Source organism: Corvus kubaryi, unplaced genomic scaffold, assembly GCF_017639235.1.
Source record: "Corvus kubaryi isolate FWS band 111438036 unplaced genomic scaffold, C.kubaryi_AGA036_p1.0 37382, whole genome shotgun sequence".
NCBI classification, from domain to species: Eukaryota; Metazoa; Chordata; class Aves; order Passeriformes; family Corvidae; genus Corvus; species Corvus kubaryi.
Window position 1 is genome coordinate 5,552,865 of NW_024581124.1, and position 22,269 is coordinate 5,575,133.

The 22,269-nt window shown below is 42.9% G+C and overlaps 1 protein-coding gene across 6 annotated transcripts in view; it reads left to right on the forward strand.

Moving 5' to 3' along the window:
• The first annotated feature begins 10 nt into the window (after positions 1-10).
• KDM2B (lysine demethylase 2B) overlaps positions 11-22,269 on the forward strand; it is a 108,326-nt gene continuing 86,067 nt past the window's right edge. For 2 of the 6 annotated variants that reach the window (XM_042035116.1, XM_042035117.1), the window contains exons 1-4: positions 11-181; positions 1,331-1,475; positions 4,637-4,715; positions 8,819-8,865. In XM_042035116.1, the coding sequence (XP_041891050.1) occupies positions 131-181; positions 1,331-1,475; positions 4,637-4,715; positions 8,819-8,865 (322 nt within the window). In that variant the 5' untranslated portion in view covers positions 11-130. Of the gene's footprint in view, positions 182-781; positions 885-941; positions 1,153-1,330; positions 1,476-4,636; positions 4,716-8,818; positions 8,866-22,269 lie in introns of those variants that run through there. The other 4 variants (XM_042035119.1, XM_042035123.1, XM_042035120.1 and 1 more) reach the window with 3 other exon arrangements.

Consider the following 22,269-nt stretch of genomic DNA (forward strand, 5'->3'; position numbering starts at 1 on the left):
CCCCCCCCCAAAAAAAAAAAAAAGTCCTGGTGCAAAATTGCAAAACTTTAGCGAGCCCTGGATGGCTTTTGTTTTGCCTCCTCCCCATTTGGGCCAAATATGCAGGACAGGAACTGTTGACAAATAAGTGATGAAACTCTCCAAAAAAATGGAGGCAAAGAAAGACTCTGGAAGAAGATTGGTGTGTAGCTGGCTTCGGTCTCTTTCCTATTCGTGCCTTTTAATTGATTTTGCTTAATTGTTTGCAAAGGGAGAAATGCATGTGGGACGTAGGCAGCGGAGCGACTTAGTTTGCAAGAGCGCGGCTGAGGCAGCGGGGAAGGGGCGGAATGGAACCGAGGGACGGGCAGGGTGGGACGATCATGGATCATTTTTTTTCCGGTGCGTGCGGGTTTGCGCTAATCCACCGCGCGTGTCCGCGGGGCTGCGGGGCGGGTTCGCAGGGCGAGAGCTACCGGGAGAGGGGCAGAGCCGCCGGCGGCAACCGGTGCACCGGGCTCCCCCCGCTCCTCCGGGGACCTACCTTGTGCCGGTCCCCGGCCGCCTCCAGCCCCGTCTCCGCGCCCGCCGCAGCTTCCCCGGGGCAGCGGCACTGGCCTCCGCCGGGCCTACCCTCCATCCCCCCGCATTGAACTCGTTGCTGCCCCTCAGCCGCGGACCCCCGCGCTTTCGGCGCTGTCGAGCGTGCGGGGCGGCGGGGGGAGCGCGCGGGGGCTGCGCATCCATCGCGGCGTTACATAAAGCGATCTGGTTTTTTAAATCGCCGCTTCCGGTGTGACTATGGAAACACTCGGATTATGTAAATACCGAAACCTGGATGCTGGGCATCAGATGCGAAGATTCGCCCCCCTTCCCTTCCCCGGGGAATTAGCTCGTGTTCACGTGTAATAATATTAATAATAGTAATAATAATAATAGTAATAATAATGATAATAATAATGATGATCCGGTCGCTAAGGAGCGTTGGCCGCCGTTCACGGTTTTTTATGGGATTGCAAAACGCATCGGTGCTGTAGCTTGTGAATTGTCGGCGAGTTACGTGTCCCCCGCTCGCCTTCCAGCGCCAGCCCCTGCTCAGCAGCCCAAGTTTGAGTTTTTCTGAAGCCAAGCACCTGTTATTCCTACTGAGTTCCGTGTCACGGGATGGAAAAGGTGCATGCAGATGGATTGGAGCTTGTTTGGGTTCAGGTTTTGTTCAGTTTGTGCCTTGCCATCTTAATTATTTCCCCCAGAATGTGTTCATCAAACAGTTGTGCACGATTCATGTGCTTTCCTCGGTTTTTTCTTTTCCGGACAATGTGTTTTATTTTGGTTTTTGTGTCTTTTCTAGCGCTGCATCGGCCGAAGGCGGTACGATGAGAACGAGGACCTCTCGGACGTGGAGGAAATTGTCAGCATCAGGAGTTTCAATTTGGAAGAGAAATTAAAGAGTAAAATGTACCACGGGGATTTCGTGCATGCCATGGACGGCAAAGGTAACACTGCCGGGCCGGGGGCTGTCCGGCCGCGCTCGCCGCCGCCTCCACGTGCGGCTCCGCTCCGGCTTCGGATTTCGCGCCCGCGCCCCTGCCCGGGGATCCGGTGACGCCGCCGGCCCGAGGGGAGCCGGAGGGCGGCTGCTGATGGGGTCCTGCAGCCTGTCCTGCCCCGGGGGGGCTGCCCCGGCCCGTCCCCCCCGCACCCGGAGGGCGGTTTTTGCCCCGCCGCGGTGCTGGGATGAGCGCGGTGATCCATGGCAGCAGCGCCCAGCGCTCCCCCCGCCGTGCCCCGCCACCGTGACCCCAGCGCAGCACCGGACTGTTCAGGAATTAGGTCCTGGCACGGGAGAGGCCGAAACCCCAGCCCCTACTTAGCCAGAGGTGATTCCTGCTCCCCCTCCGCCCCCTCTTGAATCCAGGACCCTTTTTGCGAAAGGGTGCGATTGATGAGCCTGTTCGCCAGGCTCGGAGACTTTAAAGTCAATAACTTCTTTGTGTGTCTATCATATATTAAATTACAGCGCTCCCCTCCCCAAAGTTACTTGCTTTGCTTAGGTGACTCGAATTCCGGAGCGGTAAACAGAGCCAGACAGCCCAGCTCTGCCGCACGGCTGCCGGGCAGGAAGGGAAACGGGAGAGGTTTGCCCGGGAATCAAACGGGCCGGGGGGGCTGCAGGTCACCTTTATTTACCGCTGTACTGTTGACACGGATCCCTAATCCCAGATGGCTATCACCAAAACTCGGCCTGACTGAGGATGCCTGTTTAGGATGGCTTTCTCAGGAAAGAGAAGTTTCGGCTGTAATCCTCCTGAAATTGCCCTAACTGTGCGGAGCCACTAATCGAGTTTAGAAAATTTCCTTTTCTCCCCTAGGCGTAGTTTTGCATGAGCATTTTAAGCTCCTTTTAGAAAAGCTGATATGGTAGAGAAATTAAATACCTGTCTTACTTAGGAAGGTATTTGTTTAGGAGATAAGCTCAACCCTGACCCGTCTTCCTCCAAACAAAACACAAGCAACTATTTTTTAGCTGGAAAATGTTAATTAATTTTCCAGAAAATGATTGCATTCTACCCTACAGCTTCCAAACACTCCAGTGGCTGCCACTGCTCCATGCTAAGGATAGTACAATCCACATCTTCCCTGGCTTGGCAGCTCCAAAATCTTTGGGCAGCTCTCTTCTTTCTAGGGAACTTGAAAATAAATGAGTGTCTTTTGTTATTTTGTTGTGGTCTGTGTCGGCTTTGTTCAACCCCACAAGGGATTTAAATGCTTTGTTGGGGCATTAGGAAGAAAGGATCTGCCTTGCTATTTGCTCTGGTTTTATTTTTACTATTGGTTTACTTTTTTTCCTCTATAAATCCAAGAGTTGAATTGAATCTGGGCAAAACAATGACAGTAGTATGTAAGAATAAAACAGTTTATATGAACACATGGAATTAGTTGAGCAGTGGTTTTTTTTCTTTCCCATGTCCTTGTTTTTATTTTTAATGATAACTCTACTTGGAGTGGTGTGATTTTTGGCTTGAATGCAGTTTGTCATAGCTACTTGTTCTCTAGTCTGCAAGGCTATTTAGCTTCCAGTGCTTCTTCCACCAATATTACTCCTGATGTTTGTTGACTTTCTGACTTGGATCAGTGTCTGTAAAAAGTCTCTGTGGTTTATTTATTTGCTTACCTAAAGGCAATAGCTTTAATGGGGATGCGTATGGGAAAGGACGACTTCTCTAGCACAGAAATATTTACTTGGTAACTTTAGTTAAATGGAGTATTCACTGCACTTACTTTGAGACTATTGGCAATAAAGTTTCTGTAGTTTTAATGTTTCTGTAAATGGATAATTACAGTGCTCTGATTTGGTACCTCTTAAGTAGGAATCCTACTTGTCATAATTACTAACTGAATACAGCAAAGAAGAAGTTGTAAAAATAGAGGGAAGTACATGTGCAGGCATGGGAGCTTGGCCTCTGGGCCCCCTCTTACTTTCAGTGTGGGTTTTAGAGCAGAGAAACATCAGGAGTACAAGCTCAGGCTGAGATGCTTGTGCTCTCCCAGGAAGCACAGACAGCTGGATGAATCTTGGAGTTAAACTGCTCGTGTGTACCTGAATATCCTGCAGGGAGTGTACGCTGGGTTTGGCAGTGCAGGGCATTTTGTAGTGCTAAACAGTCAAGCAATGCTTTCCATTTTAAGGCAGTGTATGGACTCTTTATAAAAGTAATTTTTTCCTGTAGAAAAGGGGGAATAGCAGAGCCATAGAAACAGTCCATGGCTGCTGCAGGAATTCCTCTGCTCTCTGTGGCAGAAGGCTCCAAATGGAGCGGAGGTTTTGTAGCCATGGCTCACCCAAATCGCTGCCTTGTAACTTCCTCTCTAATCCCCAAATCACTGCTATTGTGTCAGACAGTGCATAGAGAAATCCCCAGGAAAGCCCAGTCCTGTGTAATCCTCAGAGAGGAGCAACAAGGTAATGCTGGCCAGTGTTAACATGACAAATTTATGTTTAATTTTCACTTTGATTGTGTATTATACTGTGACTCCCCACAATTCATTTTTCACAGACCTCCTAAGTGCCAGGAGTTGTATAAAATATAACTATGAGCTCCTAAAGTTACGTTTCTGATTAATTAAAAGTTGTTCAGTTGAAATCAACAGTAACCCCCACATAAAAAGAATGATGTGTTCACAGAATCAGGGCTTTCTGCTAGAACCAGATAATGCTCCATAAGAAAACATGTATTTGTCTAAGCAGAAATGTGTAACTTAGAATATCTAAACTTACACATACACTTTAAACTACACATTTGCCCAAAAAATACCAGACTGATTTGCAGTAATTTAGTCAGGATTATCTTTTAACTGTTAATTTGGTATTTCATTACAGCCTGGGTGTTTCAACACAGACCTTAATTGACAAACTGACTGGCTTCTATTTTATGTGCATCAGTGAACAGGAAAAATAGGGAGCAGCTGGGAGAGCATTGTCTGTCATTGGGTTTCCGGTTTGGATCTAAAATATGCATTCTCTTTCTATTTCTCTTGAGGTGATAGGGAATTCTTTGGTGAGAAAAGAGAAATGGGGAGAGTCTGAGAAAATGTAACGTGAGGTGCCAACACCATTGTAATTGCCTTTGGATGTTGTTCTTATTCATTTTCACAGATTTTACTTTTGAGTATGTGCAAAGAGAAGCTCTCAGAGTTCCCCTCATCTTCAGAAATAAGGATGGACTGGGAATTAAGTAAGTTACAACCAAATTTTGGTGATTAATAAATGCTTTTATAAAATAACCATTATGCTTTCCACTTGTATCTGATATTTCTTTTGATGATCTCAAAATGGATTGCAATTAGTAAGACTGTCAGCACCCTTGAGAGGAGGAATGATTATTTTCCTCTTATAAACAAGCAGATAATGAGGTCTATAAAAGTTATGTGCATACAGCATGGTACTACACAGTGAAAAATAAGTCAGTAGTGAAAGTTAGGAATGAAATCCAAAGGTTTTTAAACCCAATCTATGCTGTAATGACAGAACAAACTCCCTTCAATTTTTGAGTTTTCAATTCTTTCCTTCATTGCAGGTGGAATTCTAATGATGCCTGTTGTTTTCCATTATAATTATGTCTCTTCAGAAGGTTACAGCTTTGTAAATATTTAATAATGTCTACTTAAATAAGGGATTACTGGAGCCTTTTTGAGGTAGCATTTTGTTAATATCCAGTCATAATGGATTTGGTATTTTAATAAGAGAATCCTGCAACGTTGTGAAAGTGACAGCATCTAAGAAAGATGTATTAAAAGCATTAACTTTATCAACCGTATAATCCATAGTTTAAATGAATGTTCCTTGATAATTTTGGAAATTAGGATTGTGTAACTGACTACAGCTGAAAGAAAGAAAAATAATTTTTTGAAAGCATCATTACTTTACTCAGTTTCACCTCAGTTTCCAACTGTGGAACACCTCACAGTTGAGGTGACCAGGGTGTCCCAATTATTAATTAAAAAGAATCAAGCCACCCCAGTATAATTTAAAGAGAGAAAGAGAAGAAGCAAAGTTTGGGGTATTTGACAACCATGTGTCCCTTTACTATAACAGCAAACAGGAGCTGCTATGATGCTTCTGGTGATGTAGTAAAATAGTTTTGTATGTTGAACTCTCAACAAGAAGTGCTCAATAGACCCTCTCTGTATGCATTGATTTTAAACTGCTGCTCCTAAGGGGCAAATGGTAAAAGCTTCAAGAATTTCTTCCTGAAGAAGCCATGAGCTGTTCAGTGAGGCTGGGGAGTGTTTAGGAGTGAGAGATACTGCAGCACCTTCCCAGCAGCCAGATCCTCCTCTTGTGTTTGAGGAAGTTCACATGAAATTCCCCTCAGTTCAAGAAGAAAATGGGGGAGATGTTTCAGCTCCCGCTGTGCCAATGGTACCAGTTCAGCTCCTGCTCCAGCAGCAGAGAAGTGTGAAAATGAGAGCTCATCCTGCAGACACAAACATTCCTGGGCTTCAGATCACAGGAGGCTGTGACCATCATAATGTGGTAGATTGGGTGATCCACATATATGTAGAGTGACTTTTGAGATACGGTGGTCTACAAAATACATGATACAAGATTATTTTGTTACTTCTGATGTTTTGAATAACTACTGATACCTGCTTCCAGTTCTGCTTGTGCTGAGCAGTCAGCCTGCATGTCTGTGCCTGGCAGATGTACAGAGCTGAACAGTTTGGTTACTGTGCTTGGAGGTACTCTGAAATGGCAAGGAATGAGAGGAATGAGGAAAAATCCTTACAATGAAACCCTGAAAATTGCTTTCCTCTGTACTTCTGACCATCATGAGCTGCTACTTGTAAGTCTGAAAGCAGGAAAGCCCACCTGTGATCTCTGAGCAGAAGAGATGCTGTTTTTCTTGGAGGGCTTTTTCCAGGATTGTAACTCAGGGAGAGAATGCTCTTTGGAGAGATGTTATCTCATTTGAACAGCAGTCATCTTGCATTGTATTGTGGTTAATCAGATACCTGTGCTGACCAGAGCTCATCCTCATTAGGATTTGAATAGATTCTCTAGCCAATCTTTAAACATTTGCTAAAATGCACCCAGTCCAGACTGAAGTGTTTGCATTTCTCTTCTGGCTGAGGAAACAAGCAACACTATTTGTGTATTACAGACTGCTGAAAATCTCAAATGTAGTTAGTCATATTTTGGAATTAAGTCACCCTGCTGTACTATTCTTTGCTATTTTTTATGTTTGAAATCTTCAGAAGCATTCATGGTGGCTTTACACAAGATGCATTTGTCTGAAAATTGCATAACATCAAGGAAAAAACATTTCTGTGCAGTTCTTTCATTGCTGCTATTCTGGATTTATAAACAGAAAAAACCCAAATGACTGGTGAGATTAAAGAAAAAAAAAATTTTTTTTGCTATCATAGTTTTGTACCAAACCAGCCCTAATTGTATAAGAGGGAGTGTGGCAGTTATGCTGGTGTGGCTGGAGCTGAAGAAGTCCAGTCATCTGTGGCAACAGAGTGGGCTGGAATTAAAGCTGGACCTTCCAAGGCTACCCAACTACAAAATGAATTCTTGAAACTTGCTGTTATCAGGCCTGAATTTTTTCATTTAGTGTACTCCTTTTTTTAATGTATCACACATCCGTAGACTGCAGAGAAAAAACCCCAAGAATCTGCCAGGTGTACTCTCCAAAGAGCTAAACATGTTTATTGTTTACAAGGATTGTATTCTTCAAGTTTCAGTAATGTTTATTTTTGACTGCTGCTGAAGCTCTCAGAAAGAATGGAATTGCTCATATCCATGTGGGCTAAGGCTGTTCTCCGTCTTTGTGGTTGGTTTTTATTTTGATTTATACGAATATGAAATAGATTGCCCATCTAATTGTTGGACGTTTCCGACACCAAATACAAGCAAGCTGTGTCATTTGCAGACAAGCGTTGCATGTTCTTGTCACCCACAAATAGTTCTTCCTTCCCCTACTTCTGACTTTCTAGTGCTTGGAAAGGAAAGATGAGCTCTGAATGAACCCTGAAGGTCAGTAGATTCAGGCTGTTTCATTCCGGCAAGGGAGTGAATTCCAAAGCTGTGAGGCCCTCACAGCCAAATGCAAAGATGTGAGGGTTGGCAGAGAACTAACAAAAGATACTTTCCAGCCTCTGCATCCCACCAGAGGAAGGTGATAAGGGTAAAAGAAAGTGGACAAGCAGAATTTGGCAAATAGTTCTCAAGATATGTGCATGCCAGTAAATGCATTTTTTAACTTTACCTTTTAGTGGTTTCCTAATAGTAAAAATTATTGTTCTGCATGTTTTCCCATGGGCTGGATTGTTCTAATTTTCAACTAAATGATGGCAAAAGTCCAGAGGAAAATTGTTTATCTTCAACCTGGGGCAGTACAAGAGGAGCAGAGCACTGAGCTGGCAGGTCCCACTGGGCTGTTTTTCATTACAATTCCTTAGTCAGCTTTTGTGCAATGTGAAGTGTGAAATATTGTCAGTAAAATGAAGTCAATCACCCTTAAAACCCCACTACTGTTTTTGTTTTCTTCTTCTGTCCAGTTTATATGCTGCAGAATTTTACTCTCTCCCTGACAGGTAGAAGTCGCTCACTTGATGTACCAGGCTACTCTCTAATTACATTAATCCCTAAAACATTGCCTGTGTTAGAAGTGATCCTGTAAATGCATCAACATCCCCGAACTAATTATGCTACCATTTAATTTAGCTCTGAATTAGCCCAAATTGAATTGAACCATTTCCCAACGCACCAAATACAGCCGGGTTGTCTTCTGCCAGACGAGGAGGTTGGAACAGTCATTAAAACAAAGGGGCTTTGATTCTTTTTTTAAAATATATTTTATTCCCAAGCCATGATTTCAACCTGTGATGATGTGACTTTGAGCAGGTTGTTTTACTGCTCTGTGCCTCAGTTTGGCAAGTGTGGTAATGCTCACCTTGGGAAACACATGAGGCACCGTGAGTTGCAAATCACCATGAGTTGCTTAACAAGCTATAAAGGTTTAGGATTTTATTGAAATCAGTACCAATCCCTTCCCTTCTCTCCCACTCTGGTGCTGATAAAAAGTACTTGAAAAGACACCTCTTCTCTTTCATTGTCAGTAGAGAAACTGTTGTACACTTGCCAATGCAAAGATGTCATGTGTGTCATTAAAACTTGCACTGTCCACACTTCAGAGAGGCCTTGCTTGATTCTACCTCCTGCACTAGGGACAAAGAGCACTATACATTTATTTCTCTTTTATTATGGTAACGAGAGTGTACCCATACTTATCTTGACAGTATTTAACATTGCTTTCTTTGCTAATTACAGAATGCCTGACCCGGATTTCACCGTCAGAGATGTGAAGCTATTAGTGGGTGAGTTATTTTGAATGCACTGGATTAACTCTATACAGAACAGAATTGCTTTTAAATACTTGTCCAGTTGTGTTTGTAGACATTTGTGATAACTCTCAGCATCTGGGAGAAGGCATGGAGAAGCAATTTGTGAATTAAAAAGGCTGGGAGAACCCTAATTAGTAGTTGTGCTGACCAGACTCCAATCTCATGCTGGATAATTGGCCATTTGGAAGGGAGGGAATGCTTTTGCTCTTAACAGGTGTCCTACAAACACTTTTGGAAAGCAGCAGTTCTCTTGATTGAGTTCCTATTTTTTTTTTTAAATTCTGTTGTAGAGCATCTGTTTGTAAAAGGTGTGACTGGAGCTCTATCACCTTTTGCCTGCGTTCTCTCCTCAGTATTTATCAGTGTAAGGGCAGGTCAGTGCTTTGAGGGATGGTTGTGAAGAGAGGCTGAGCACAAAGCCTTGCAAACTGCCTGGCTTTTGATGAGACACAAACCAGAGAACTCGTGACTGTCATCAAATGTTTCCTAGCAATCTTTGCAAAATAAATGTTTTTTAACTCTAAGAAAAGCTACATTTTGAGTAGGAGATCATACTGTATGTTCCTTTGAAATCTGTTTTTATTGCAGATGGGTGTGTTATTTATTGTTATCTGAAATTGTTACTCAATAGTGATCCTGCACTCCAAGAAGTCGTTGCTGTGGAGCAAGCTGGGTGTTGGATGTGTTGGCTGCAGTCCTTCTTGGAGACTTTTAACTGCATTCCTGCTAGTTAGAATTTACAGGGTTTATTTACCTGTGTTGTGGCAGGAGTTAATCTTTAAAATTAGCTCAAATGCTGCATTCTGAAAGACCAAGTTTTTAAAAAATTACTCTTTTATAGTCAATAGGAATATCAAGTCTGGAAAAGATGTAGCTAAGAAAAACAAAGGAGAGGAACTTGTGCCTCATTTCTGCTCACTTGGGGTTATCAGTGAGAGAGGGGTTATCTCTGATAACCTTCTTTCACAAACAACTCAGCAATCTTGCTTAATTTATGACCATTTATAAGCTCAGGAAAAATCCCCAGATATCTGGCAGAAAATGTTTGAGAAGTAGTGTGGGAAGTGCTATTTGTTGGTCAATCTGCATTAAATTAGAAAATAAAGACCTGAATTTTATGGATTTCCTAAATACCTGCATGTGCACATTTGCAGGTACAGAAAAAAACCTTTTTCCTGTGGATAAGCCTCGTGCATAAACCTTGTAATTATCTGGACCCTGTTGCAGTTTTTTGTGAACTTGTCCCATGGCTGGTAAACTGCCATTCCTGTCTCTGAGGCTGCTGGAGCTGAGGGTCTGATGTTGAGATGTTTTGGAACAGCGTAGTGTTGCATAACAACAGTGTTTTTCCTGTATAACAGTCAAAGTGTGGGAGTTGCATTTCCTCAAGACTGATGTCCTTTGAAGTATTAGGGGGTGGAGATTCCTGTGTACATGGCCAGCAAAGTGGGAGGATATTTATAAATAAAATTGCATTTATGAAACAATGGAGCAGAAATAACATTTTCAATTAACTTTGAGATGAAGTTTACTGTAAAAGCGTGCCTGATCACAGCTGGATCAGCAATCCCTGTACCTGCTCTTGGCTAGATATCACATCATGGGTCCTTTCATATCATGTTTGGTCAAACTCCCTTGGGAGTCATTGTGCTGACCCCTTAAGTGGTCCAGAACATTGTCACCTGTCCTTTTTATAATACAGTTGATAACTTTTGGCATCACAGGTGGAAACTCTGATTCAAAAGATCTAAAATATTTGGGAAATGGACTGTAAGTTGTACCTGAAAAATCACAGTTCTTATGGCAAATAGTTTTTTCTTGCTGTGGAATTTGTGCTGGATGGAACAGCCATGTTGACACTATGAGCACATGGGGGAATTCCTGTCTCCGTGCCAAATTTTGAAATTATCTATTAATTACTTCTGGAAATACTAGTGAGCATCTTCCTATTGCATATCATTGCTGATATTTTTTCTAGTTTTAGGTTAGAACGTGTGCTACACTCACTATCTCATGTTCAAATAAAGCAGATGAAAAGTCTTGTTTTATTAACTTCTCCTGTCACTGGAGATGTTGATATGTCATTGTCCCTGCATTTTTTTAGCATATCCCTCAGATCTGCCTGAACCTCCAGGTTTGCATTTCCAACGTGTGGTATATTCAAAACTTATTCAATGCCTTGCTGAACCTGGGGAGGGAAGGATGTTTGGTGAATGTGAAATGGGATGATCACAACTCCATGCATCTGATTGTGCGTGGGAGTCAACAGAGAGAGAACACAGCCTGAAAAATGTTGTGTTCTGTGTAAACTTGTTGGGTTTTTAAGTACTCATTATTATAGTTTGCTGGTGCTATTTAAACCTCTCATTTGTTCTCTTTTCTTCTTTGAATCACAGGAAGCACATTTGCTACAGAACCCTTTAAGGATATGGTCCTAGGTTTTTCCAAAGCACATAAATTCCATGGGAAGTTAATGAGACTTTGGTCCCAAACTCTTCTGAAATCTTACTTTCTGTTTCTAATGTGACTGTTGTACCATCTTTGCAGGGGAGTACCTAAAAGTCACAGGGAAATAACAACAAGCTTTTAAACCTCCCTTTGAAAACTCTGGTCTGTGGCAATAATAAGGAGAATTAAAAAAGGATGGGTTTTTTGCTTGTTGTGTTTAGTTGAGCTTAGGTGTCTATTTTTCAGTCTTTTGCCAGACTTCCAAAGAAACATTGCCATTGCTTGATGGATTTTTCTGTTTTCCTGGCTTAAAAAATGCCAGGAACTAATTGCTAAATTACAGCAACCAGCTGTAATTTAGTTTGGTGATGTTCTTGACCTCCTGTTTCTGACACCAGTGCCTGATTGTGCACCCATGTGTAATGGGTGTGCATGAAACACTGCCCTACAGTAGCTTTACTTTACAGACCCATCCATGTCTATAGCCAGACTCCCACCTCCATAGGAACCATATCCTGGATGCTCTGTAAAACCTGAGATGATGGATTAATTTCAGCAGTTGGAAATGTCTCATCTCTGAAATGGCTGTGAGCCAAGAATACAAATGGAGAGGTGGAAAGGAATTCCTGGCCTGCACAGGAACTTGAGACAACTCTTGAAAGATGTAAAGCTCTGTTGTAATTTAATAACTCTTAAGCTTTGTAATTTCGTTGCATAAAGTAGATTTGATTGCTAATTCTGAAGGGCAGAATGTCACTGTCATCTCTTCATAAGCTGTTTTAAAATTCGATTGAGGGTCATTGGCCCTCTGAGAGTGTCCTTAAACATCTGCCACATATGCAGGAAAACTTTGGTAAGTGTTATTTCTGCAGGGGTGCCTGTCATAGATGGGCAGAAAAGCAAAAGTGTGTTCTCCCAGACTGTCAGCTTGACTCTCTGTACATAAGTACCTGTGTGAATGCTCTGTGCCAGTCACTTTGCAGAACAAGGGGGATCGCTTGCTGGGGCTGAGCAGGGAGAAAGGTGACTGCCTTACTCAGCAAGCTGCTGAAAGCCAGGGCTTCCCTGGTCGCTGTGGACCCTCTCCAGCCTTTGCCACTCCTGAATTCAAGGGCTGAATGCAGTCATTTGTTTTAGTCTTTGATGTCAGAAAACCAAAGCATTCCATTTTGTCATTTGTTTGAATTTTGTCTTTATATTATCCTTCATGGACATCACACAATTTGAAGGTGGCAGCCCTGAATACTTTTGGAAGCTGTGAACCATGTAAGGGAGAGAGAAAGAGGAAGTGCTCATGGATGTGTGCCTCAGTCTATCACTCTGAGCTCCTTGCTCTTCCTTTGATTACTTCTTTTTATTGTTTTTTTTTAGTGGTTTTCTTGGGTCATCACTGGTTGAACTGAGAAGAGTATCTGCTTTTCTGTGGCATCTGCAGTGCCTCCCTTCTGACTCTGCACTGCCTTTGTTTCCCTGGGCTGTCCCAGTCTGCCCAGGAGCTCCCTGGATAGGTGTGCAGACCCTGCATGAGGCACAGTGTCTCTCTAAACAGTAATGGCCAGTCTGGATGTATTTGCTTTTATTTCGAATTTTTAGCTGACCTATTTTCAGTTTGCTTGCCACAGGCTCACAGTCTAAGGCTATCGAATCCCAGATTTTACACTCGTACCTCAATAAAGTAAATAAAAAAGTAAATGAATGAAAGTGGTGCTGGGTTTGTGATGTGCATCACCTCCTCCCTCTCTGGGCTGGTGTAGCTTTGTGCACCAGGGTAGGTATTTGTTGTGCACCCCTAAAGTGGAGCTTGCAATCCCAGCAAGTGGCAAAAGGGGAGATTTCAAACATTGTAAGAAAGAAAAGAGACTTTGGGTTATTGTGGTCTCTGGGCTGAAGAGGTTAAAGTTGTGACCACAGCGGTCACTTCTGTAGGATCAGCAGCATTGTCCTATGGAATTCACCGTGCCCAGCCAGGCATTGTATCAGTGGGAACAGTGCAAGTACAGGACTTAGACTATTCATGGGGTGGTCTAACAACTGACATCAACTCACTGATTGATTTTATTTAACTAACTCACTAAGGGTTTATTTATAGAATTCAAAAAGAAAAAGTGTAGGAGCAGCGAAGGATGTGTCATCAGTCATGTAATTTGCTATTAAAATCTGATGCTGTAGACTGGACTGGGCCATGATGCTCACAAGTGTAGGAAATGTTTGGTTGCTGTGTTCACAAACTGCAGTGAAAGGCTTTGGTGTTTTCATCTTGTATAAAGAATCCAAGTAAAGTTGAAAGCAGCAAAGCTTTTAATTGTGATACAATTTGTGCATTGAGGTATGGCAGTAAAGAGCAAACATGAGCAAGCTCCAGTAACTGTTGCAGAGACCAATCTTTATCTGGCCCAAGGAGATGATGCACAAGATGGGACCTAACAGATCATTTCAATATTTGATTCCTGTGATTCTGTCAAATCCCTAAAGACCTGGCAGCAGGCTTTGATCTCAAGACAAAGGGTGAAAGGAAAACCAAGGGTCTACATATCCTGTCGCTTTCTTTGGTGGGAGTAACTGAAGAAATACTTGATTATTGCTGGGATTTGCCTTCTCATTAGAAACACCAAAAGAACAGGAGCTGAGCCAAAAATTTCAGTTGCAAATTGACTGTTTAAAGAAATATGTGTGAAGGTCTCTGCCTCAATATGAGTTTATAATCATGGTGTTAGGGGAGCAAGATAATAGAATAAATTGCATCATTAAATCCCTGATGTTTTCAAGGGAAAAGTCCTACTAATGGGTGGGGGGGAGGGGGGGCGGGTTGGCACTGCAAGTGCAGGTCAGCCTTCCCTCATGCTGCTGACAAGTTCTGGAGGAGATGCTGTGTGCTGTTACACATCTGCTCATGGTTTGTTCACTAAGTGCATCATAGTGCCCTGAAGTGAGGATCTGAGCTTTCTTTAACATCAGTGGATGAAATCAGACCTGCAGAGGAGTATTTCCCTGGCTGTTTAGATTTTTTTTTCACAGGGGAGAGCCCCAAGCAAGGTTTGTGAAGTTTGGTATTGCAACGTTTTCCTCATTCTAGGAGGAGCTGCAATTCTGCAGTGTAGTGGTGTACAGCAGAAAGTGTGGCCTTGTTTTCTCAGGTGGGAACCAGACTGAAAAGTGAAATGATTTGCTAAAATCAGAATTTGGGGAGTCTCAGTTTCTAGTTTTCCTGTAAACTGTAAATTATATAGTGAATGTGGCAAGCCATGGCCTCTTTGTGCAGGGACTGTGGTGGGGAGGAACAAGTTCCCTGACTAGTTAATGTAAGCAGGCTGATGTAAATAATTTAAATTCAGTTGGGACAGAAAGGATTACTGTCCATCAAATGTACCTAACAGCCATAAACTATGTGAGGCTCTGCATCTTTCATCCAGCCATTTCTTTTCTCTTAAATACACACACTGCTGTAGTCCCCACAAATTCCAGCTAAAATGAGAGTATGCATGCCAGGTACTCCACAGAGAGACAAGAACCCCCCATATCCATGCTTCTGGAAGTAGGTGATATTGAAAAAGGAATAGAAAGAGATGTAAACATTGTAGGTAATAATTATTCTGGCTTTATAAAATGTGTTTTATATATCTATTAAAAACTGTACACATGTTTATAGATGTATTCACATACACATGTATAAATTTCATTCAGTACTGAATCAAGAATCATAAGTGGTGTTTCCATGGAAGAGAAGATTGTGGTGCAGGTCAGGTGGGTAAAGGCAGGAGGGAGGGCAGAGACCATGTAAAACACTCCTTTTACATTAGCATACATTTCTTGTGGTGTGCCAGCACAATGGTCTCTGAGCTGGCTGTGCAAATGTTCAGCTTTTTGTTAGCAGCTACTCAAAAAAGCTGAAAGCAAATCAGAGAAGTGTCCCTGAGTAGCTGATCCCTAGTGATTTTTTTGGTTCATTCCTCCTGCGTGTTTGCTGCTCCTCTCAAATTGATCTGTTCTGAAAATTGTATCATGGTTGAATTCACATCCAACTACAAAGCAAGTTGAGAGGCTTGTAGTGTGGTCTGCGGGCAAGTAGGGGAAATTTTGTCTTAATCAATGTACAGTTCTCCATCCTGTGAAAGAAAATTAGCCATGTAGATACAAAAGAAGGACAAAGCAGCCACACACTGCAGCTCAGAAAACTTTCCATCATTTCTGCTGAATAGGGACCCAGTGTGGCTTTTTCTATAGAGCAACGCTCCATTTGTTTCAAGGAAGTTGTGAAATTGGAGACCGAGAGGAGTTAGGAGGGAGGCTCATTAGAGAGGCTCTGTTGTAAGGAGCACTTCCCAAAATTAAACTGGCTGCTCAAAGGAAGTGCAAAAGTCTGCCCCCAGACTTGCATCCAAGTCTTGATTAAGATGTATGGTTCTCCCCTGGTGTGGGGATTTGTCCTGTGAATGGGAATGCCACGTTGGGAAGAGCAGAAGAGCTGAGTCAGGAGTCATTAATGGCTGTGTCTCCAGGAGTCTTGTGGGGAGGGACAAGGAGAAAGCAGCAAGGTCTGTGCTCTGCTCCTGGTGCCCAAATAATGCATTTTTCAAAACACATTGGACCAGGCTCTTCTAGGGGAGAGGAGTCATCACTGATCTCATGGGAGGGGAGGTACTTGGAGGAAATATTTCCATTCACTGTAAGATTTCTCCTCTTACTACTCACGGGGATTTTGTGCCCCACTGTGTGATCTGTGCCTGGCCTGCTCTCTGGGTTCTGCTTTTTTTTTCATGTAAGTGGGACTGTTGGAATATTAAGAGAACTGAGTTAATGAAACATCCTCCTTGTTCTCATAGTTGGGAAGGCCAGCATCTGTGTAGTTTTATGCCAGCTCGTGAATGTGTTCCTCAGGCTGTGAGAATTCAGACTGAGGGTACCTCAGCCTCTGGACCCTGCAGGTCACACCCTGAGTTCATCAAGGGACTCAGATCCACAAGAGACCTACATATCTCTGATAGCTGAGAGGAGCAGCACCTCAAAGCAGGAGACAAGGATGACTCCTTGCATGAGGAGGCTGAATTTGGATGTTCCTCACAAGTGACTGTAAAATAACTGCAAGTCAGTACTATTTCCATTGATCTGAGATTACAGATTCAAAGCCTGTGTTTTCAGGGAGCTGAGTTATGTACCTGCCTACAAACTTTTCCAAGAGGAAAAATGGAGAATCAGAAAGCAGCTTACATCAGGGTCCCACTGATTTGTCTCAGATGTTATTCAGAAACATGTGTTTGAGATCCAGGCCATAAAAATAAATTGTTTCCTCCATCATGTTGTTTTGTGACCAAAGCTTGTTTTAAAAACTCACACTATCTTTTAAAAATGCTTTGTTTTTAAAGTCAAGTTCCAAATTCCTCACAGTCGTTCTGTCAGGACTGTCAACATGCTTCATGCTCTAAATTGGAAAATGTGCTAAGTCAGGCCTAAAATCAGTAAATAAATATTACCACTGAAAATGATAATTTCCCAGTGCCTGTAAGCTCAGATGGAGTCAAACCAATGGTCTGTCAACAAAAGGGTTTATAGGTACTGTTGGTATGAGCTAGACAGACTTCTAGCTGCTGCATTTATTTTAAAATTTGAGTACTGCAAAGAGGAAACATCTGGACAATAAAAAATAAAAGAAAATAAAACGTGCTATTTCATTGAAATTATTGATTCCAATTCTGTCTAGCAGGTTTCTCTTTCCAAAGTACAGCACCGGAGGTTTATTGGCTCATCCTTTTGTCTTTGTACTTTTTTCTTTCTTTTCCCTTGAGCGACCTCTCCTGTTTTCTCTGTATCCCTCTTTCCTTGGTGAGGCTGTACTGTACTGTACAGAACCTGTATTACTCCCCAGTTCCAGAGAAACTTGTGAGGAAGTACAAATAAATCCTTCCAGACTTGAGCAAGTGCTCTTAGCATACTCTTGCCAACCATGAACCAATAGTGATAAAGAGATCAACACACTTTGCTGTAAACAGGACCAGTAGGACTTGACAGGTGGGGTTTTTTTGGTTTCCCATGGAATCTATCCCTTCTTTCTGGCACACCAGCAGTCCCATATGTCGACCAGACAGCCTAATGGGATTTCTGACCTGCTCCATGTTTGCTCAGTGCTAGGAAGAATTACAAAGTTGTGGAGCTGCACTGTGTTCTCTCCTGAGCAAAACTAAAACTAGTAACTGGACATCAGAGTTTCTGAATGGATTTTTTTCAAGTGAAGGTTCCATTAGTGATTTTCCTACAGTCTGAGGGCTCTAATTTGTTGGAAATTGAAGTGGTTTGTAGCAGCTCTGAAGGAACCCTTTGGGACTTTGGCATCCACCAGTGTTAAGGTGGAGCAGTGCATGAATAAAGTGGAAATCTCTGTCTATTAAAGTGTTGTATTGCAGACTTTCAGAGGATGTTGCTTCATGTAACACTCACTGGTTTTGTGCCTCTTAAACAGCTTATTGTTTAAGAAGAAAAGCTGCAGTCTGTAATAGCCGGAGGGAGCTGGGGCTGTGGTTGATGTCACCATGGGATTTCCCACAGTGCTGGTGCTGGCTGCACATCCTTGCCCTGATGTTTGTAGAACTGTGCTGGGAAACAGGCAGGGAGCTGACCCCGCTTAAAAAAATTATTTAAGCCTCATCAATTTCTTGAGTATTGGTGAACAGTTTGTATCATGAAACCAGGACCTAGGGCAGACAGAGGTTAAAACTTACCCAGTGTTCCTGATAGACTGGAAATAGAAACTTCTTCCTTAATTCCAGTACCAGGCTCTGGTGCCAGACCATCTCTTTGTCATCTAAAGTGGCCTCTGGTTTTGCTGCTGCTGCCTGTTATGTGACCAGGGGAAGCGTCTCTGTTCCTTGTGCTCCCTATTGCATCCAACAATTTGCTTTTTTTGCCATGCCAATTAAGCAAGTTTAAACTGACGTCCTGCTCATTCTCTTCCTTCTCTCCTCACTTCTGGCATTGCTCTCCCATCCCCTCCTGTGTGCTGGCACAGGCTTTCCGCTTTCTTGTAGTGAGGTGGTTCAGGAAGTTGAACTGGCAGAAAACTCATGCTGTCTTTCTCCCTTGCAGAAAGGTGGAGGAATATATATATACATTTATTATTTTTATATTTTTTTGGTGCTTGTTTAGCTCTCAGCACTAACCAGTGCTGGGCTAAGCTGTGATGGATGTAGCCTTCCACCTCTGTCATAAGTTTCCACTGGGGCTCTGTGCATCAGAAGTGTCAGGTGAGTGAGCTTTGAACCACAATTAGGGTTTTTGTGTAATAAAATAAATAAAAATAAGGCATTTGATGCTCTCTCATTATGCCTTTTTTTTTCTGCTAGAAGTAAAAATGAAATATTATAACACTCACTTGCCTATGTTTAGCACGTCCGCTGACTTGCCATTTTGGAAGTAGAACCGGTTCTATTTTTAGAGCTGAACTTCCTGTTTGAGCTCTCTTTAAGTTTGTCCTTTGCCTAACACAGGCAAACTCTTAAAAAAAATCTTAGTTAAACTGGGACAGTTTTGCTAAAAACAGTCATGTTCATGTCCAGATATAAACAGCAATAAATCTGCTTTGAATGAACATTACAACAAAAATACAACCTCTCAAGAGAATGTATTTCCATGATGTCAGGACGTGAAAGTGAAATTGAAGAGACGTGTTGGTGTGGTCACAGGCATCTCAAAGCCTCTGTCTACAGGTGGATTTAAAGCTGAATTGTCCTTGTGGGACAATCAAGCAGAACAAAGAAAATAGAAAGCTATTTTAGAAAAACTCCCCATAGCCACAGTGTGTTTCTGCAATAAGCATCCTCTGCTTTAATTCATCCAAACTAGAAATGAGCTGTCTTATTTTGGAATGATACCACCCAAAATCCTAAATATTTTATGGTAGTTGTTATGCTTTAGTGTCATAATATACCTTAGTTCAAAATTACCTTCAAGTGTACTGCCTTCACCTAAAAAATATACATTAATACCAGCATGTTTTGGAGGTTTGATGTAATCATAGCTGTATATTTCTTCAGATGTCCTCATAACTGTGGGTACAAGATGTGGGGGGGGTGCTACCAACCCTTTGACACCTTCAAATACCCTTCTAGACCAGAGGGGAGCTGCAGGATTGTTCCTGCAGGTATAGTGCACATGTTGATTGGTGATGTGAGTGTAGTTGAAGGTCTTCTTCCATTTCCTAACTGCCAAGTAGGAGGGAAATCAAGGCCAAAGTTTTCCTCATTATGGGCTGAGGATGAGGTTTCAGAGGGTGGAAAGCTTATAATTTTTATAACGTTTTTCTTTATTGTTACTGTTAGATGTATTTTATATTGAGACATTTTAGGAAATGATTAATGGTCTTAAAATAAATTTGATAGATAAATAAAACATAAGATTTTCACCAAAGTTATATCCTGTCCCACTTTTCTTAGACCTTGTATTATTTTTCTTTCTATAACTGTTATTTGTGTGCTCTGTGTTTTCAGCCACCTGGAGTATGCTTATACTACAGGTTAATGCATTGGTATACTGTACAAAAAATTGGAAGTAAAATGCTTCTTTGTATAAGGAATTTTTTTTCTGTGTGCTTTTCACTGTCTGAAGCTTCTAAGAATCATTAGAAATGATGGCTTCGGTAGGTGTAGGGATACGGATTAATTCTATATAATGCCACTAAAACACATGATTTGCCCTGAGCCCCTTTCTCCGGCCCAGTCCTGTAGCATTAAGGCTGAACAGTTCCACAGGCAGTTCCTGCGGCCACGCTCTGCACAGCGTTTGTTGTGTGCAAACAGCTCCTAACGCGGGTTATTGCAGTTTGGCACTTTTATATGCAGTGATAAAGCTACAGAGGGGCCGGAGGGGAAGGTTCGCGTCAGGCACGGCAGTTTTACACCTCCATAAGGAGGAGATGCTGTGACCGCACTGAAAGGGCTCCTGCTGCACAGCCAGAGTGGCGCTGGGGACAGAGACCTGGCCGAGGGGGAGGAGGGAAGGCAGAGAGCTCTGCAAAGCGGGATCCTTGGCGTACGCCTTTCCTGGGGGCCCGGCTGTGCTGGGGAAGGTGCTGGGTGAGGAGGTGTGGGGGGGAGAGCTGTGTGCGATGTCCGGGCTCGTTTCCCTTTGTTCTTCTGTGCCCTCTGGTGGCACTGGGAGTGATGGGATCGGGACGCGTCTCTTAATTTGTTCGTACCCTCGCTGTGAAATGCAGGGAATGTCGGGAATAGCTCCACTTGAGCAAGGACTTTCTGCTCGGATTCACATCCCTCCCAGTTAGCAGGGGATATCATAATAGTCTCCCGTGGGCAGCAGAAGAATACGTGCTTCCAGCTCCGGGAGCTCCGGGGGGATTAACTGGGATGCAAGTCAAAGCCTCAGTCTTTAGGTACAATTAACCCGCTAGTGAGGCTGGCAGATTTCCTGAGGCTCTGCCAAAAATCCTGCTTTACAAACCAGGGATTCTTTCCTCGTAAGAAGCATAAAGATTAGGCAGGACCAGCGGGCCGGTCCCTCGGCATTGCAGGTTGGTTTCTGGTTGTCAACACTATATTGTACCTTCAGCACAGATCTCAATTCAGACACAGAGGGTTAAAATAATTCTCCAAGGTAGCTTTATCCTCTTAATGGACAGGCTTGGTAATCATTCTTACAGAACGGACATTTCCTCTTTCCTCTGCTGTGGGGGAGTTGCACCTTTTCCTGCTGGTGCTGTGCTGGAGAAGAGACCACAGCCTAGAAAACTCTGGTGTCGTTTGCAGCTCTGATTCACACCTCCTGTGCATTTCTCATACTCTACTGTGTGGTTCACGTTTGCGTTGCTTCCACTGCTCCAAATATCCATGCTAAATCCACGTCATGGGAAATGATGGGCTATTCTGAAGATGGGAGTCTGGCAGCTTGGATAACCTGAAGCTCAGGGCAGGGGAAGGCAGTGCTTCACCTGGTTAGAAATAGGAAATGGCAGCTGTTGGACCACAGAGGAGATTTTTATAGTCCCAGTATTTCCCATTCCCTGTTCCCTCTCTGGAAAATCATTACAATATTCTATACATGAAGGAAAGCGTGGGTGCAAACTCTGCAGGGAAGATCAACAGGAGTTCTACTGAATGACTTCAGAGCTGGAGCCCATCATTCCTGAAGTGTCTGGGGTGGGCTTGGTGAGCTGTGATTTGGGAAATCATTTGCTGATGCAGCGAAGGTGCCTGTGTAATCTGCATTCCTGGAGTGCAGTTCTCTCTCTGACAAGTGGACAAGGTTTGCTTCCCTGTTGCTCTTGTTTTACCAAGAAGCCCAGAACACAAAGGACCAGCTCTCCACACCAAACCAACTTGACCAGGGTGGGCAGTGGGAGACAAGTCATTTTTCCTCCAGATGTTCATTTCTGTATTAAAAAAATAAGGATATTACAGCACACAGTTGTACAATTCAATCTATTAGAATCTTTACAGTGTCTTGGTCAATAGGTCTCCAAATAATGGGAACAGATATTACATATGCTATTGTCCCCTTAATTTTAATGTGGATTTTACTAATACATGGGCTGGAGTAACGATAATGTTTTTAAGGTTTTAAGTAAAGCATCGTTCTTCTGTAGCTCATCCTGATGGATTTTATTTTCCAGCTTACATCCCTGCAATTGATTCTTCTGTCTCCTTCTTGCTGTTGTCTGTTCCCCTTGTCAGAGATGGCACTAGCTTGTTTCTTAGTTACTGTCTTTGTGATTCTTTGGGGATTCACTTGTGCTCCATGAGCAAGCAGCAGGAGAGGAAGATGTTTCTTTAGGCTGTAAAATCCCCCAGCATCACCACTCCACCTCTGAGTCACATCTGCTGCCAGAGATGAAGCAGTGCTTCTTAATCCCACATTGCCCAGTCCAGAGTTCCACTGGAAAATCATCCAGGGAAGTCAAGGGTGAAGTGGTGCATGGCGCACTGAAGCTTC